This window comes from Myotis daubentonii, chromosome 6 (genome assembly GCF_963259705.1).
Source record: "Myotis daubentonii chromosome 6, mMyoDau2.1, whole genome shotgun sequence".
Lineage (NCBI taxonomy): Eukaryota > Metazoa > Chordata > Mammalia > Chiroptera > Vespertilionidae > Myotis > Myotis daubentonii.
This window is the reverse complement of record NC_081845.1, coordinates 85876385-85894323: the sequence shown is the minus strand read 5'-3', so window position 1 is coordinate 85894323 and position 17939 is coordinate 85876385. Positions and strand designations below refer to the sequence as shown.

Sequence of the window (17939 nt, the reverse complement as noted above, 5' to 3'; positions counted from 1 at the left end):
GAGGAGTTGGCAGAGAAAGTCTAGACTTTCTGGTCTGCTGTGGAGCTGAGGCCCACACTGCCAGAATCCCATCCTCCCCTACCTCTATGGGATTGAAGAATTCTGTAGCTCCCATTGGATCATGGAGGGGATGATGGGAGGCCTGAGTTAGGGTGACTTCTGTAAGCATCTCATTTGGATTTTATCTCCACAGGGTCATAGATGTAGCAGCCCACATCACCAATGTTCACACCTGAGGGAGAGAGCCTCATCACTCAGGGCCTTGGGGCTAGGGGGGACTGGGCTTAGGGCTGGAGGGAACTGGGAGGGACCTGGGATATAGCTGAGTACAAGGGAAGTTGTCCACACATCCCCACAGACCCACATGCCATACTTTAAGCCCAGTGTCTAGGGTGGGGCTGCCCACCTTTGGGGCCAAACAGGTAGCCGTAGCAGGGGATGTGGCAGTAGGGGACGCCGTCATGCTGGGACACAGAGAGAAAGAGAGCACTCTCAGCTTGGCTCTTTTCCTATCTCAGCCTCTCTCCTCCCAGCATAACCACCCATTCCTTCACTGCTCACCTCAGCATGACTCCCAGCAGTCAGGGTCTTCCGGCAGCGCTGGCACCTCAGACAGGGTCGGTGCCAATTTCTACCCAAAGACATCACCTTCTCAGCTGGTGGTGGAGAGAGTTAGTAACCCTAGGGGCAGGGCAGGGACCCTTGCACCACCTCCCTGCCCTTTGATGCCCACCTTGTACTCCCCTCCTTTCGCTTTCTCTGTCACTTACCAAAATAGACAGGTTCCTCACAGCCAGGGCACAGCGAGGTCTCCCCAGTGAACGTCTTCATGTGGGAAGGGCCTTTAAGGGGAAGAAGCCCTGGCTAGGGCTGAGGTGGAGGCCAGGCCTAAGTAGGGCCCTCTAGCACCAGTCTGCATATGGCACTGTCCTCTTCCCAAAGCCATGCTCACTCCAGAGCTTCCCATCAGGTGGCCATAAGTATGCCTTCCTCAGACAGAGCTGAGTCCCCTCTGATCCCACCCCCTGTCCCATCCCTATCTGCAGGAGGGACCACCTACTTCCTTCTCGTCCTCTCAGGGGTTCAGGTGCCCACCAGCCCAACCCTGTCAGCAACTCAATCCTCAGGAAACCTGAGCTGATATAAGAGCTGCCCAGGGCAGGGGTGTCAGGTGTTTGGGGAGCACGGTGTCACTGCCCACTGTAGGGGACAGGAGAAAGTAACAGAGGGGAGCAGTGGAAGAATGTGAGGGACTGGCCTGTCTCGATGACTCCTCGTAAGTCATTCCTTCCATGGTCTTGCCTGGGAAAGCCTGACTTCCAGGCTAGCTTTGCCTCTGACTGGCTGTGACTACACAAGGTCAGTTGCCCTCTCTGACCTCAGTTTCCTCGCCTGTAAAATGGGGGTGGTAATGCCATTTGTCCACTTTACCTATGAGCTCAGCAGCTGACATGAGGAAACATAAAAAAACTGGTCTTGGATAATGGAAGATTTTGCCATGAACAAAGTTGTAGGAATGTGAGGCATAGGACTATGTGAGAGACTGCTACCTGCTTCCACCCCGTTCCCCAGCCTAGGAAGGGTCAGAAGGAGGGGGCTCAGCCTCACTTACTTTTCTTGCGCTGGGGGAGGCCAGTCCTGGGTCTTGGGGGGCTGAAACTGCTGGGGTCGAGGGGGGTGGTGTTGGCACGGGTGAGAATGGGAGAGTTGTAGAGGTAGGAGCCCACACCACCAATGTTCACCCCTGCAGAGAGAAGAGGGTGAGTCAGACTTGAGTCTCCAGGTCCCTGCCACAGAGAGGGTTTCCGCTGCACTCTGTCCCCTTCCAAGCTGGTACTTACCACTGGGTCCGAAGAGAATCCCATAGCATGGCTTGTGGCAATACGGCCTCCCATTGTGCTAGGCACAAGCAGAAGAAAAGGGGCTGCTCAGGGATAAGGGGGCTTCTCCTGTGCCTCACAGGTCCTCCTACCAAACACACTGCCAGGTGTCTGCCTACTGGCCTGGGCTGGTGGGGCTGGGAGGGGCAAGGGTGGGCTGGCATGCCAGAATTGCCGCTGTGGTCAGGGGAAAAGGGCAAGAGCAGGTCAGGAAGCAGTGCTGCTGCCTTCTCCTCCCCCTCAAATGGCAAGGGGCTCACCAGTACTACTCAGGGTCCCCAAATCCTGGCTGGTGTGGGGCCCACCCTGGAAGGGGTTTGGGAGTTGGCACTGAGGTTGCCTTTGGTGAGCTGACAGGGCCACAGTGGGGCTGGTGCCTGGGGGACAGTAACAGACATAGGGTGGTGTGCCCCAGATAGGTCTCACCTCTGCATGCCCTCCTGGGGACAGGACACTGTGGCAGTGCTCACATTTCAGGCAGAAGCGGTGCCAGTTCTTGCCCAGGGAGCTCACCTTCTCCGCTGTAGGGAACAAGGTGGAACCAGGCTGCCAATCGCCCTCCTTTCCCCCCTCAGCCCCATCCTGCTTCCGGGAGACGGTGGGGAGTGTCTCCAGGAGGCCAGCTCCATCCCCCCAGAGTGCCGGTCCCACAGCTAGAAGGGAGTCTGGGGTTGCACCCACGCCTGTTCCTCGTGTCCTCAGGGAACCCAGCGGCTCACACTCGCCCAGTTTTCTCCCGCTTCTCAGCCCGGGCCTCACCGAAGAAAACGGGTTGCTGGCAACGTGGGCAGGTCCAACTCATGGCTCCGCTCAGGTAAGCTGGTTGCTGCACACAGTAGGCACCCAGCAGGGACTCCGTTCCACCCTCTCCACTGGCTCCACCCATGACTCAGCTTGGAGCCTCATTGGGCTGAACCCCCTGTTCCTCAAAGCCCATTAGTTGCCAGAAATTTAGCACTACTCCACCTGGGGGACGCTGGCGCCTTCGCAATTACTTCCAAACACTAAAGCCTCTCACCCTCCGAGAAGTGAGAAGGTCCTGAAGCCAGACTGTGGGAAAAGGGAGCAATGAAGACACTTGGTACTAGTTTCTGACTTGGTACGGAGAGGGACAATGCCTTGAGTGTAGACACCATGAAAGCACTATTATTTCAAACCCAAAGCGAGGGGTTAGGGGTTCTTTGAAATGGTTTAATTCCATCCTGGCAGTCTCACAGGTGGTTAAGAGCACTGGAATCTGCAGTCCATCTCTGCTACAGGTAAATTACTTAACCATCCTCTGCCTCTGTTCTGTACAATACTATGATGATAAGTCTCTACCTCATAGGATTGTTGTGAGAATTATTTACGTTAATACATGCAGAGTGCCCAAACAGCACCTAGCGTTTAAATGCCATAAAGCAATCTCTACCATAATGAAATCTTAGTTTGGAAGCCTCAAAGGGTGGTTCTGCAAACAATGGTTTGCTTGTAAAATTATGCTTATTAAATTTAAACTATAATTCAGTCACCAATCACATATTCCTAATTTAGTTTGTTTTAAGATGTTTTAATATTTATTAAAAGTAGCTCAACAGCCCAGCACGGTGGTTCAGTGGTTGAGCATCGATCCATGAACCAGGAGATCATGGTTCGATTCCTGGTCAGGGGACATGCCCGGGTTGCAGGTTCAATCCCCAGTGTGGGATGTGCAGGAGGCAGCTGACCAATGATTCTCTCTCATCATTGATGTTTCTATCCCTCTCTCCCTCTTCCTTCCTCTCTGAAATAGTAATAATTTTTTAAAAAAGTAGCTCAGCAGTGCTTCAAAGGACACTTCAAAAATGGAACCTCATAGAATGGCAGAAAAACATTTGCAAACATGTATCTGATAAGGGTCTAGTAACCTGAATATATATAAAGGACTGTTACAACTCAATAATAAAAAGACAACCCAATTAAAAAAATGAGCAAAGAATTTGAATAGGCATTTTTTCCAAAGAAGATAGAAACATTGTTAAACCAAATAAGCCAGACATATAACACCACCACATATTTTATGATTCCATTGATATAAAATGTCCAGAGTAGGAAACCCACAGAGAGAGATTAGTGGTTGCTCAGGGTTTTGGGAAAGGGCTAATGGGTATGAGATCTCTTTAGGGGAAGATGAAAATGATCTGGAATTAGATATTGGTGGTAGTTGCACAACCTTAGGAATATATGAAAAATCAATGAATTGTACACCTCAAAAGGGTGAACTTTATGGTATGTGAATGTCTCAATGTTTCAGTTTCTCAGTAATAATGATGATTATAACAATAATAATGCCTTAAGTGAACTACTTAAAAAAAAATGGTAGCCTAGCAAATGAGGGATTAAGAGAGAGCTGATTACTTTGTACCCCAGCAGAGCAGACCAGCTTGATAAAATATCACGGTGAAATGAAGTTTTTTCTGGAGTAAGTTCCTCTGTGGGTTTTTGTTTTAAATATGTTTTTACTGATTTTAGAGATAGAGAGGAAGGGTGAGGGAAAAAGAGATAAAACATTGATGTGATTGCCTCCCATAAGCACCCCAACTGGGGATCAAACCCGTAAGCTGGGTATGTTCCCTGACTGGGAGGTCAAACCAGGGATCTTCCAGTGTACAGGCTACACTCAACCTGAACAACACTGGGGAAGGGCTAAGTTCCTGTTTTGTAAAGTCAGTTCAGAAGGGCTTAAGGGTGTGTGGGTGGGTGTGCACGCACACATCATTGGGCTGCAGTGCTGTGCCCTGTTGGGTAAAAAGAGTCACTCTCTGAACTTAAGTCTCCTCAGTTGGGCCATAGGGATGGGACTGGTGTCTACAAACTTCCACATAGCACTCCTGTTTCCCTCACTTGTCTTCATCAGTACTTTCTGATCATAATTCCTCATTGATTTCTAAACATACAAGTCTTGCACACTGTGAAAGAAACTTTTCTATACTTTCTCATTATTTGTTTCTTGTTTCGGGGAATATTTCAAGATCCTTAGATTTATAACTTTTTCTTGAAGGGCTTCTTTTTAACAAACTTGAAAAATATTAGTTTTGGTCTCCATTGATATTTTACTCTTATGTTTCTGCCTCTCTCATTTGTTTCTTCTTGTAGAAGGTAGCTCGAGGTTCGGTGCCTTTGCTCTCTACAGCACTAATGAAGAAGGTCCCATTTCAGGAGATTGGAAGGACTTGTTGTATTTATTCTTAGATATGCTGCCTCCTTTAGGAAGGGCTAGCTTCATCTGCCCAAGAATCCATCTTCAGCATTTCCAGGGCACATCAGTTAATCCTTTCCTAAGACTGCCTAGTTCTTTCTGCTTTGGATCATATTATACACATGCCCTGGCCTCCTAGACAGGTCATTTTTATCCTAGCATCCAGCACAGGGTCCCACTAGAAAAAACAGGCATCAAAGTGTGAGTACCATGCTGCTTCTACACAACTTACAATGTCAGAGGGACAAATGCTTTACTGCTCCCCATCTTCTGTGGCCTTCCTATATTGTATGTCATGACAAACATAGTATGTCTCATCTCTTCTATTTCTTCACTTAGGAAAGACTAGTTGAGACTCCTCCTTTCTAAATATTTGCCATCTACATGCAGGTACAGCAAATCACAATATTCCATTCTTCTTGTCTGGTTTCCATTATTCTGACTCTAAAAGAGGCTTTGTAAAGAATGCTTACAGGGCCCTAACCGGTTTGGCTCAGTGGGTAGAGCATCGGCTTGCGGACTGAAGGGTCCCAGGTTTGATTCTGGTCAAGGGCATGTACCTTGGTTGTGGGCACATCCCCAGTCGGGAGCGTGCAGGAGGCAGCCGATCGATGTTTCTAACTCTCTATCTCTCTCCCTTCCTCTCTGTACTTGCAATCCAGGGAGCAATGGGCAGCGGCAGTTAATCCTGGGCTAACCTGTCTCCAAGGCCCCTTTTCTCTGATTTTGCAGTGAGCAGCCCCACCTAGGTTCATTTCTTTCCTATAACATTTCTAGAGCCAAAAGCAGCTCTGTTTAGATTCTCTCCTATTGATTCTTCTGTCCTAAGCCCTTCCTTATTTAACTGCCCCCAGCTTTAATAAACATACTTAAAAATGTTATTAAAAAAAGAATGCTAACAGGGAAAATGAACATTTCTTATAGGAATGTACTTACAGTTGCTGACAATGGCTGTTTTGAATACTATGTGACTAAACCTCTAAAATGATATTATAACAAAAATCACAAATGGTAAGTCCAGTTGAGTGTAGGTACAGTAGCCCCCCTTATCTGCAGGAGATATGCCCCAAGACCCTCAGTGCATGCCTGAAAGCACAGATAATACTGAACCCTGTATAGACTTTGTTTTTTCCTATACATAATTACCTATGATAAAGTTTAATTTATAAATTAGATACAATAAGATAGTAACAATAACTAATAACAGAACAATTATAACAATAGAAGCAAAGGATTACATGAACGCAAGCACTGAGATGCAGCAACAGTTGATCTGATAACCAAGATGGCTACAAAGTGACTAACAGACAGGTAGCAGATACAATGTGGATATGCTGGATAAAGACATGGTCACATTCCAGGCCGGATGAAGTGGGACTACATGAGATTTCATTATGCTACTCAGAACAGTTCACAATTTAAAACTTAAGAATTGTTTATTTCTGGAATTTTCCATTTAGTATTTTAGGTTGACTGCAGGTAACTGAAACTGCAGAATGTGAAACTGTGGATAAGGAGGGACTATTGTATTACGTACTCAACTGTCAGGGTGCAGCTTCTGCCATCCCTTTTTTTGTTTAAAATATATTTTTATTGATTTCAGAGAGGAAGGGAGAGGGAGATAGAAACATTAACCAGCTGCCTCCTGCATGCTCTCTATTGGGGTTCAAGCTTACAACCTGGGCATGTTCCCTGACTGGGAATTGAACTATGACCTCCTAGTTCAAAGACTGATGCTCAACCACTGAGCCACAACAGCTGGGCTGTGTCATCCCTTATAGGGAGGCAGCCCCCACTTTCATAACGATGATTGTTCTCTTGGTGTCCCCCACTCCCTGCTTTTCCTGCACAGACCTCTGTCACAGTATCTGTAAATGCTGTATTACACTTACTATTTATTTGTCTGACTTTCTTCAATTAACAGGATTGACCAACTAATCTGTGTACCTATAGCACTAAGTATGGTATGGGTGCTCAGTAAATGATCCTTATTATTATTAAAATTTACCATTAACACTTTTTACCTCATGTTTTTAGGTAGATGTATATTTTAGGATTGTTGTTTTCTTGATGAATCAATCCCTTTATTTTTGTTGTTAGGCAAGAAAAAAGCGTTTCACTCCAGGTGAGTAGTGGTGGAGAATTACTTCAAACACCCGGAGGGCCATCACATGGAAGAGGCATTAGGGCACTACCAAGACCCCTGGCTAGAGGGGTCTTAGTAGAAAAATACAGGAAAGCAGATTTGGATTCAGTCCGAAAAAAGAACTTTCTAATAGAGCCCAAACATGGAGTGGCTGCTTTAGACAGCAGTGAGCTTCCTGTCTCTGGGTGTCATAAGTAGCAATGGACAACAAACCAACTGATCCTCAGTGTTGCAGAAGGGATGCAAGACAGACGAACCTTTAAGGTTTTGTCACAATTTGAGAATATATGATTTTGTAATTCCATTCCCAAAGAGAAGTTTGAAATTTGTATTACCAAGGAAGCATTGCTAAAATAGTGACAGCTACCACCTATGGAATGCCAGTCATAGGCACTGTACCCGTTATTTCTGCCCCTACAACAACCTGATGAGGTAGTTGTATGTTACATTACCAATTGTACCATAAAGGAAAGTAAGAAAAGAAATGGAGAAGCTAAGAAATGTGTTTAATATCACATAGAACCAAGCATTCTGATTCTTGAGCTCATACTCTTTGCACTTTATATTCCTAAGTATGGTTTCTGCTAAGTTGCCCATGTGTTTCAGTCTGAAAGGGTACTATTCTGGTTTGCACAGCACGTCTATATCTGAAGAGAGCCTATTCTGGCAAATAATGTCATTAAAACTTTCTTAGTGCCCTTATGATAAAAGTTTTCAACTTCGCTCCAGGACCATCCACCTTTTCAGTCTTCTAGTCATTTCTCCTGTTGCATAACTCCTCCAAACACACTAATTGAGCTGACAAAGCTCTTTCCTGTCTCTTTTGGGGAACTTACTTCCCAAGAGCTTCACCTCACTGATTCCTGCCTAACTTCAGTGTCTCCTCATCTACTCAATAACAGGATATTGGCCCAGGCACACTCTCATTTAGCATCCTGTGCTGGAGCATAGGGTGCATACAACCTATGACAATTTATTTTCCCTGAGTGCTGAACCAAATGTGGGGAAAAAGGCAGATGGAGACCTATGATAAAAGGCTAGGTTTGTAGATTAATGGGAGAGTAAAACAGGTCCCATTAGTCTATGTGCTCCATGACAGCAGGGACCAGGACTGCTTTGCCAACCACTGTGTATGCTTCCCATGCCTTGCTCAATCTCTGGAACAGTGTTCAGTAAATACTTGCTGGTGAATGAATGTTAAATGTTATACACAAGTCTCTCTCAAGTATGAGCAGATGAGGGCTGATGGGATAGATGTGGGATTAGGAGGGGACTGGTAGGGGTGGAGAGTTTTACAACAAAAGCCCTGGAGCAAGGGAAACCCAGTTGTTTTGAAGTAAGGACTCGGAAGTTTGTTTCTTAATATACATAAAGATCTGCGTGTATGATGGAGTATGATTTAAACTGATTCTGGTTTTAAATACTAGGTAACTAATAAAGTAAAAAGAGAACTGAAAATTTGCCTTGGCAGGAAACCAGCCCCACTAACTACAGTAATTTACACGAACTTACTAATTAGGCTCAATTAGCAGGAAGTACAATTAAGTCTATAATTAAATACATGGCAAATGAGAGAACATGGGAAAGTGTCATGTAAGCTATAAAGCATCTTACAAATATGGCTGCTTATTATGACAACTATAAATTCTGCTCATTTTATATCTTTGTAGACTTGCTTAAATACATGGCTATATGCTTGTGACTTTTAAGGCATTATCAAAAACTTTGTTCTTACATGACTTTTTTGAAAGGTTTTACTTGGTTCTGATATATTAATAAAAATCAGCCTTACCTCTTTATTGTGTTTCTTAATTTTTATAATCCATAACCCTATGCTTTCTCACTCTATCTTCTGAATATAACCTCCAAGTAAAAAGCTTTACTCTCTGTAGTTTATATTACTTTAAAACACAAACAATAAAAATAGAAACACACACAAAAGAAATGCTTTCTTAAACACATACTAATCCTCCCACCTGCATAGAATTGCTGCTGTATAATCATATTATTTATGGTTCTTATAAGAGTCTGATTTTTTCCCTTTTTTCCAGTATCAACATGCCATCACATGAACCTGTTGAGAGTACTTTGTATATAGCTACTTGTGGTTAGCTATTGAGTTGACTACATTTTGTGACATCAGCTGGACTAATTCAGAATCAAGACTACAGAAAAGGATCCCCTGACCCTTCACCATGGCTACCTATGCTCATGAAAAAAAATCAACAACAGCTTTTAAAAAGTGTTTTCCATACAGAAGGCCGAGAGACATATGAAAACATGCTCAAAGTCACTAATCATCTGAGAGATGCAAATTAAAACAACGAGATACCATATCACACCTGTCAGAATGGCTATCAACAGATCAACAAACAACAAACGCTGGTGAGGATGTGGAGAAAAAGGAACCCTCATGCACTGCTGGTGGGAATGCAGACTGGTGCAGCCACTGTGGAAGACAGTATGGAGTTTCCTCAAAAAGTTAAAAATGGAACTCCCATTTATCCAGTAATTCCACTTCTAGGACTATATCCCAAGGAACCAGAAACACCAATCAGAAAGGATATATGCACCCCTATGTTCATAGCAGCACAATGTACAATAGCTAAGATTTGGAAACAACCTAAGTGCCCGTCAACAGATGAGTAGATTAAAAAACTGTGGTACATCTACACAATGGAATACTACGCTGCTATAAAAGAAGAAGGAACGTTTACCATTTGCAACAGCACGGATGAACCTGGAGAGCATTATGCTAAGCAAAATAAGCCAGTCGGAGAAAGATAAATATATCATAGACTGATAAATATCAACATAAACTGATGAACAAAAATAGATCCAGAGACAAATGGCAGGGGAGGTGGGGGGTGGGGTTAGAGAGCAACCAAAGGACTTGTATGCATGCATATTAGCATAACCAATGGACACAGACACTGGGTGGTAAGGGCTTGCCTGGGGTAGGAATGGCTGGGGTGGTGGGAGGGAGGTCAATCAGGGAAAAAGGAGACTTATGTAAAACTTTAGACAATAAAAAAATAAATAAAAAATAAAATAAAAAGTGTTTTCCATGCAAAGATGTAGTTGGCTTCTCAATTATCACTCAGAAATGCATATTTCATCTAAAAGTATATAAAAATAACTACCTATAAATAATTTGTAGCATGAAAAATGTATCCATATGCTGGAAACTGAGAAGAAAAAAAAGAGAAGTGAGATTTGGTGGTCAGCTTGTTTATAAAAGGTGACAATGCCCTACCAGCAATTTCCTCATCTTCTTATTAAGGTCTTGGTGGTAATTTTTTTTACAATATACAAAAATAGTCCTCACCACCATCATCACCTCCACTACCTCTTCTCCCACCCACCAGAAAAGAATAGTCCTTCCAGGTCATGAGACTATGTTAATGGAACTAAAACAATTTAATCTGATTAATTAAGGCAAGTACAAATGCTTACCTTTATACAGTTTTCAGTTTCTTCAAAAAGCTCAAGGTCACAGAATCAGCAGTCAATTTCCAGCCTCTTGCCAACTCCAAAATGTTTGATCTTTTTCTATCCTGAACTTTTGGAACAGGCAGAGCTATAAGAACTTTATTTCTAATCTCTTACAAGTCCCCCACCCCAACTATTACACACACAAAAGAGGACAGCAATTACCAGTATCTCAGTAGGGACAAGGACTTGAGCACCCATCTCTTGATAAGCAGCCACAAAGAAAATGGCTAAAAAGAAGGCACTGAATCTTTGTAGCTCTATAGGCGACATTTTATTTTCTACTTAGAAGCAATTCCTTTGGAGAACTTAGTCTCCCCACATTCCACATTAACTCAACTTAGTCTAGATTGTTCAGTAGGGTAGACTCTGCCTTCCCATGGTGAGCTTATGACCTGGGCCTGGTCTGAGTACTTCATCTACCTAGCCACAGTAATTGTTCAGAAATAGAAATGTGGCCCAAGTTACACTAATCAACATCCTCCCTGAGACGTTTCTAGTGTTATAAGGAAAAATACACTCTTATTTTCTAGAGCGAAGCCTATAAGGACCATGGTAGCTTGAGACTGTAGGGCTATCTTGCCCCTGAGTGAGAGAATAAAGAGAGCTGAGGGAATAAAGAGAGTCCTGATGACATCTCTAACCTCCTGAATCTAACTGTACCTCAATTTCTCAGTTACCAAGGTGTAAGTTTTTTAAATCCTTTAATATATATATATAATTGATTTCAGAGAGGAAGGGAGAGGGAGAGAGAGATAGAAACATCAATGATGAGAATCAATGATCGGCTGCCTCCTGCACGCTCCTTACTGGGGATCAAGCCCACAATCTGTGCCCTGACCGGGAACAGAACCATGACCTCCTGGTTAAAAGGTTGACACTCAACCACTAAGCCACATGAGTTAGTCACCAAGGTGTAAATTAACCTCTATCCATTTTTGTCTTAAGCTTGCTTGAGTTAGATTTCTGTTACAACCAAAAGACTCTAATTAAAACAGTATGCACTTTTACACAGGTAGAAGTACTCCTTCTTGTACTTTAGCATTACATCGTTTTGTGTGAAGTTCTGACACTGTAAATAGCTTTGTATACATATTTATTTTTTAAACATACATATTTTCTTAATGCATGATTTTCAGAATAACCTTTAAGAAAAAAAACTATAATCCGGCTGGCATGGCTCAGTGGTTGAGTGTCAACCTGTGAACCAGGAGATCACAGTTCGATTCTCAGAGCACATGCCTGGGTTGTGGGCTAGATTACCTGTGTGGGGTATGCAGGAGGCAGCCAATCAATGATTCTCTTTCATCATTGATGTTTCTATCTCTCCCTCTCCCTTCCTCTCTGAAGTCAATAAAAAATTTTTTTAAAAAAAGACTATAAAATAATACGGATCTAAGAAATGGATCTTAGATAATACAGTGGGGCCTTGACTTACGAGTTTAATTCATTCCGAGACAGAGCTCGTTAAGGAGCTCATTAACTCAAATTACTCTGTCAACTCAATGCAAAAAATTAGCCGAGAGACAGCTGGTATCTCAAAAAACTTGTTAGTCGGGACACTCGTAAGTCAAGGCCCCACTGTACAATTAAAAATGGGCAAAGGAGCCCTGACCGGTTTGGCTCAGGGGACAGAGCATCGGCCTGTGGACTGAAAGGTCCCAGGTTCGATTCCGGTCAAGGGCATGTACCTTGGTTGCGGGCACAACCCCAGTAGGAGGTGTGCAACAGGCAGCTGACCGATGTTTCTGGCTCTCTGTCCCTCTCTCTTCCTCTCTGTGAAAAATCAATAAAATATATTGGAAGAAAAAAAAATGGGCAAAGGATTTGGATAGTTCTCCAAAGAAGATAGACAAATGGGCAATAAACACATGAAAAGATGCACGACATCATTAGAAGAAATGCAAATCAAAACCCTAAGGAGATACCACTTCACACCCACTAGGATGGCTACATGAAAAAAAGAAAAACAGAAAACACAATTACTGGAAAAACTGTAGAGAAAATGAAACACATTTCTGGTAGGTGTGCTGGGTTGCATATCTGGTGCTTCGGCCAGGCGTGGCACGCTGTGCTCTCTGTTCCTAGAACACATAGACAGGAAGGTGGTCACTACTGATGCTGTACTGTGTTGGGAACAAATTGTGTAAACAAGGCTTTGTAACTAACTTTGTGGTTTTTGCAAATAAAAACGCTGTAACTCCTATAGTCGGCACTGCAGTTCAGCCTTTGCTTCGGCAGTGTGCTGTAACTGTAGTCACTGGCCAGCTTAATAAAGGCTCCTAAATCTTGATCTGAGTCCCTGGTGGTTGTCTCCACGGGTCGCCCCATTACAGTACAACTGCTGTGAAAAATAATCTGACAGTTCCTCAAAAAGTTAAATATAGTGTGATGTCACAGAAATGGCAAATTAGAGAGCTCCAAGAATCAGTTCCTCCACGGAAGCATCATTAAGCTGGCAAAAACTGATAATCAACTTGTCTAGAACTCTGGAATCTAATTTTAAAAAAACTACAATGGAGTGCAACCAGTGGTGTGCTTAATGAAAAAAGCAGCAGCTAAACTTTAGTAACAAAGCGCTGTGATATTTGTACTTACCTGTCTACCAACCCCTACTTCCAGAGCTTGATGCCAGCCATGGGGACAGCAGCCACATTTCTGGTATGGTTTACTGGTACCAGGGGAGGCAATATGTACCTTGTTCTCAGAAGTTTGTGGCTGAGAATTTTGCCCTGTCTAGTGGTTCCCTGAGGAACCTGTGCTGAGGTTGTCTGTTTTGCCCTTCTCAGGCTAGAGCAGCTTTCCAAGTGGCATCTGCTGAAAGCATATAAAGATATATACTATCTGTGGCTGCCTAGAGGAAGGGACAATGAATGGACAAAAAAATGCAGACAGATCTAAAAGCCTGGAAAGTAGGAGACTGAGGAGCAAGATACATGAGAAAATAAGGACTTGGAAGGGCTATGGGGAAATCTGGCAAGCAAAATGCATGCCCAAGACCGATGCATGTTCAGAAAAGACTTGAGAGGACTCTAGGCTTGCACCTTTGGCTGATCTTTGTGATCCATGCAACCAAGAGGTAAAGGCTAAGGCAGCATTTTAGACAAACTGACTTAGCATTGAAGTTGCTCCAGTTCAGAGCCAGTCTGCAAAAACCAGGAGAGATGATTTTTGGTGTGTTTTTTTCTGTTGTTTTGTTTTTCACTCCAAACATTTAAAGAAATCTCTGTCAGGTCACTGACTGACTGCTAAGATAATGAAACAGAGATTTCAGTGATATAGCCTTAGCAAAAATAGTTTGGAAAAGTCAATAAATGAATGATTACAACCTTGAATAATCAACAGCAAACCAGGGGAGAGAGATCTCATTTCCAGGCTGAGATATAATATTAAAAATGTTAAACAAAAAGTCACAAGTTTAAAATAGAAAAAATATGGTTCATTCACAGGTGTAAAAGAAGTTTATAGAATGTTCATAGCAGCACAATTTACCATAGCAAAGATCTGGAAACAGCCTAAGTGCCCATCAGCAGATGAATGGATTAGAAAACTGTGGTACATCTACACAATGGAATACTATGCTGCTGTAAAAAAGAAGGAATTATTACCATTTGCAACAGCATGGATGGAACTGGAGAGCATTATGCTAAGTGAAATAAGGCAGTCAATGAAAGAAAAATACCACATGATCTCACTCATTTATGGATAATAAAGACTATTATAAACTGATGAACAAAAATAGATACAGAGGCAGAGCAGCATCGAACAGACTGTCAAACTACAGCGGGAAGGCTGGGGAGGGCTGGGGGGCGGGAAGGGGAGGAGGTAAGAGATCAACCGAAGGACTTGTATGCATGCATATGAGCATAACCAATGCACATAAGACACTGGGGGGTAGGGGAGGCCGGGGGACTGTCAAATGGGGAGTGGGGAAAGGAGACATATGTAATACTCTTTGTAATACTTTAAGCAATAAAACAAAATTAAAAAAATAAATTAAAAAAAGTTTATAGAAACCATCACCTAGGGATCCCAAATATTGGATTCACTAGACAAATATTTTAAATCAATTGTCCTAAATATACTCAGAATAAGGAAAACAATGGACATAAAATTAAAGGGAACCAGGAAAATGAACAAATAGAGAATATAAAGCGATATAAATTGTAAAAAGAACCAAATAAAAATTCTAGAGCTAAAAAGTACCGTAGCTGAAATAAATAACTCACTACAGAGGTTCAATAGTAGATTCAACCTGGAAGAAGACAAAAATGAGTAAACTTGAAGATATAACTATTGGAATTATTGTCTGAGAAGCAGAAAGAAAAAAGAACACAGAAAATGAACAGGCCCTGGCCAGTGTGGCTTAGTGGCTGGAGTGTCAGTCATCCTGCGCATGGAAGAGTCAAAATTCAATTCCCAGTCACAGCGTTTGCAGGAGGTAACCAATCAATGTGTCTCTCTCACATCAATGTCTGTCTGTCTGTCTGTCTGTCTGTCTGTCTCTCTCTCTCTCTCTCTCTCTCTCTCTCTCTCTCTCTCAAAAGCCATGGAGGCCAAAAGGTAGTCAGGTGGCATATTTAAACTGTTACAAGGACTTTCAACCAAGAATTCTATATTCAACAAAACTATCCTCCAAAACAAAGGGGAAACTAAGACCTTTTCAGAGAAACAAAAGCTGAGTGAGTTCATTACTAGTAGACCAGCCTTACCAAAAATGATAAAGGGAGCACTCTAGGATGAAATAAAAAGGACACTAGACAATAACTCAAAGCCATACAAAGAAAAATTTTAAATGTGTTAAAGGTAACCACATAGGTAAATATAAAAGCCAATATTATTCTGTATTTAATTTGTAACTCCTCTTTTTGTTTCCTATGATTCAAAAGATAAATGCTTAAACAATAATTATAATTATATGTTAATTGGCACACAATATATAAAGATGTAATTTGTTATAAAAACAACCTAAGGAGGGAGACAGAGCTATATAGGAGTAGATTTTTTGTATACTTTCAAAGCTAAATAGGTATCAATTCAAACTGGATTGCTATAAACTTATTATGTTAATTGTAATCCTCATGGTAACCATTAAGGAAATAACTTTTAAAATATAGAAAAATATGGAAACTCCTTCAATATGTTAAGGGCATTTATGAAAAACCTACATCTAACATCATAAGGGTAAAGACTAAAAGTTTTACCCCTAAGATTAGGGACAAGACTAAGGATGCCACTTTTACCACTGCTTTTCAGTATTGTACTGGATATTCTAACTAAAGAAATTAGGTAAGAAAAAGAAATAAAAGGTATCCAATGAGGAAAAGAAGTAAAACTACCAATATCCAGATGACATGACCCTATGAATATAAAAAATTCCCAAAGAATGAAAACAATGACACCAGAACAAATTAACACTTTCAGCAAAGTTGCAGGGTTATAAGATCAACACTTAAAAGTCAGTTATGTTTCTATATAACTGCAATGAATAATCTGAAAGGAAATTAAGAAATACTTCAATTTATAACAGCATACAAAATAATAAAATATAGGAATAAATTTAACCTAAAATATATAGGAATAAAAATAAAAATATACAAGAAAAGCACCTGGCAGTGAGGCTCAATGGTTGAGCATCGACTTATGAACCAGGAGGTCAGGGTTCAATTCCTGGGAAGTCAGGGCATGCCAAGCTTGATCCCCAGTGTGGGACATGTGAGAAGCAGCTGATCTATGATTCTCTCTCATCATTGATGTTTCTCTCTCTCTCTCTCTCTCTCTCTGAAATCAATAAAACAATATATTTTAAAAATAAAAATATACAGGAATAAAAATAAACATACAGAAAAACTACAAAATACAGTTGACCCACTAAAAAATCCACATGTAAGTGGACCTGGGCAATTCAAACCCACATTCAAGAGTCAACTATAGCCGAAACCGGTTTGGCTCAATGGATAGAGCGTCAGCCTGCGAACCAAAAGGTCCCAGGTTCGATTCCAGTCAAGGGCATGTACCTGGGTTGCGAGCACATCCCCAGTAGGAGATGTGCAGGGGGCAGCTGATCGATGTTTCTAACTCTCTATCTCTCTCCCTTCCTCTCTGTAAAAAAAATAATAAAATATATTTTTAAAAAAAGAGTCAACTATATTTTCAATCAGAGGTTGGGAATATGCATATGAGGAGGGCTGACTTAAGTTACATGCAGATTTTTGACTGTGTGGGTGGTTGGCACCCCTAACTCCCACATATTCAAAGGTCAACTGTACTGCTGAAAGATATTAAAGACGACCTAAGTAAATGGAAAAGCATACCATGCTCATAGATTGGAAGACTTAATATTGTTAGGATGGCACTACTATCCAATGCAATCCCTATCCAAATTCCATTGGCCCTTTTTTGCAGAAATAGAAAAGCCAATCTTTAAATTCACATAAAATTTCAAGGGGGCTCAAATAGCAAAACAATCTTCAAAAAGAAGCCAATTTCATACTTCTCAATTTCAAAACTTAGTACAAAGCTACAGTAATCTAAATAGTGGTACTAGCATAAGGACAAATATATAATCCAATGAAATGGAATTGAAAGTCCAGAAATAAACCCATATATCTATGGCCATCTGATTTCCAACAAGGGTGCCAAGTCCAATCAATGAGGAAAGACAGTCTCTTCAAAAAATAGTGCTAGAATAACTGGATATCTACATGCAAAAAAATTTAGTTGGACTCTATACTATATACAAAAATGAACCACGAATGAATCAACAACCTAAATAAAGAGCTAAAACTATTAAACTCATAGAAGAAAACATAGGGGTAACTCTTCATGACCTTGGATTTGGTAATGGATTCTTAGATATTACACCAAAACCACAAACAAAAAAATAGATAAATTAAGATATTTTGTGCATCAAAGGACATTATCAAAAAAGTGAAGCTGTCAGCCAAAATCATACTCAATGGGCAAAAACTAAAACCATTTCCCCTAAGAACAGGAACAAGACAGGGATGCCCACTCTCACCACTCCTGTTCGACATAGTACTGGAAGTATTAGCCATTGCGATTAGACAAGAAGAAGAAATAAAAGGCATCCAAATTGTGTGTTTTTTTAATATGCACCTTATACTTTAACATAACATTTTATTTTTCAAGTTATTACTATCCAGCCAGCGTTGTTTAGTGGCTGAGCGTTGATCTATGATCC

The 17939-nt window shown here is 41.7% G+C and overlaps 1 protein-coding gene across 3 annotated transcripts; it reads right to left on the bottom strand.

The window, feature by feature from the left end:
- Nucleotides 1-85: 85 nt before the first annotated feature.
- CRIP3 (cysteine rich protein 3) lies at nucleotides 86-5719 on the bottom strand. Of its 3 annotated transcripts, XM_059701609.1 has the most exons (8): nucleotides 2640-5719; nucleotides 2307-2401; nucleotides 1842-1899; nucleotides 1613-1744; nucleotides 771-842; nucleotides 562-656; nucleotides 407-464; nucleotides 86-232 (listed from the first exon to the last, which is right to left on the bottom strand). In XM_059701609.1, exons 1-8 carry the CDS (start codon nucleotides 2764-2766, stop codon nucleotides 171-173), a joined length of 699 nt encoding a protein of 232 aa, XP_059557592.1. In that variant the 5' UTR covers nucleotides 2767-5719; the 3' UTR covers nucleotides 86-170. The 3 variants fall into 3 exon arrangements, with proteins under 3 accessions (XP_059557592.1, XP_059557594.1, XP_059557595.1); XM_059701611.1 differs by lacking the exon at nucleotides 407-464; XM_059701612.1 differs by lacking the exons at nucleotides 1842-1899; nucleotides 2307-2401; nucleotides 2640-5719 and having other exon boundaries at nucleotides 771-870; nucleotides 1613-1729.
- Nucleotides 5720-17939: the final 12220 nt, after the last annotated feature.

Coding starts and splice junctions, on each gene's coding strand:
- CRIP3 (XM_059701609.1), bottom strand. CDS start 2,766: ATGGGTGGAGCCAGTGGAGAGGGTGGAACGGAGTCCCTGCTGGGTGCC. Junction 1,745..1,841: donor GATTCTCTTCGGACCCAGTG/GTAAGTACCAGC, acceptor TTCTCTCTGCAG/GGGTGAACATTGGTGGTGTG. Junction 843..1,612: donor CCTCCCCCAGCGCAAGAAAA/GTAAGTGAGGCT, acceptor TTCCCCTTAAAG/GCCCTTCCCACATGAAGACG.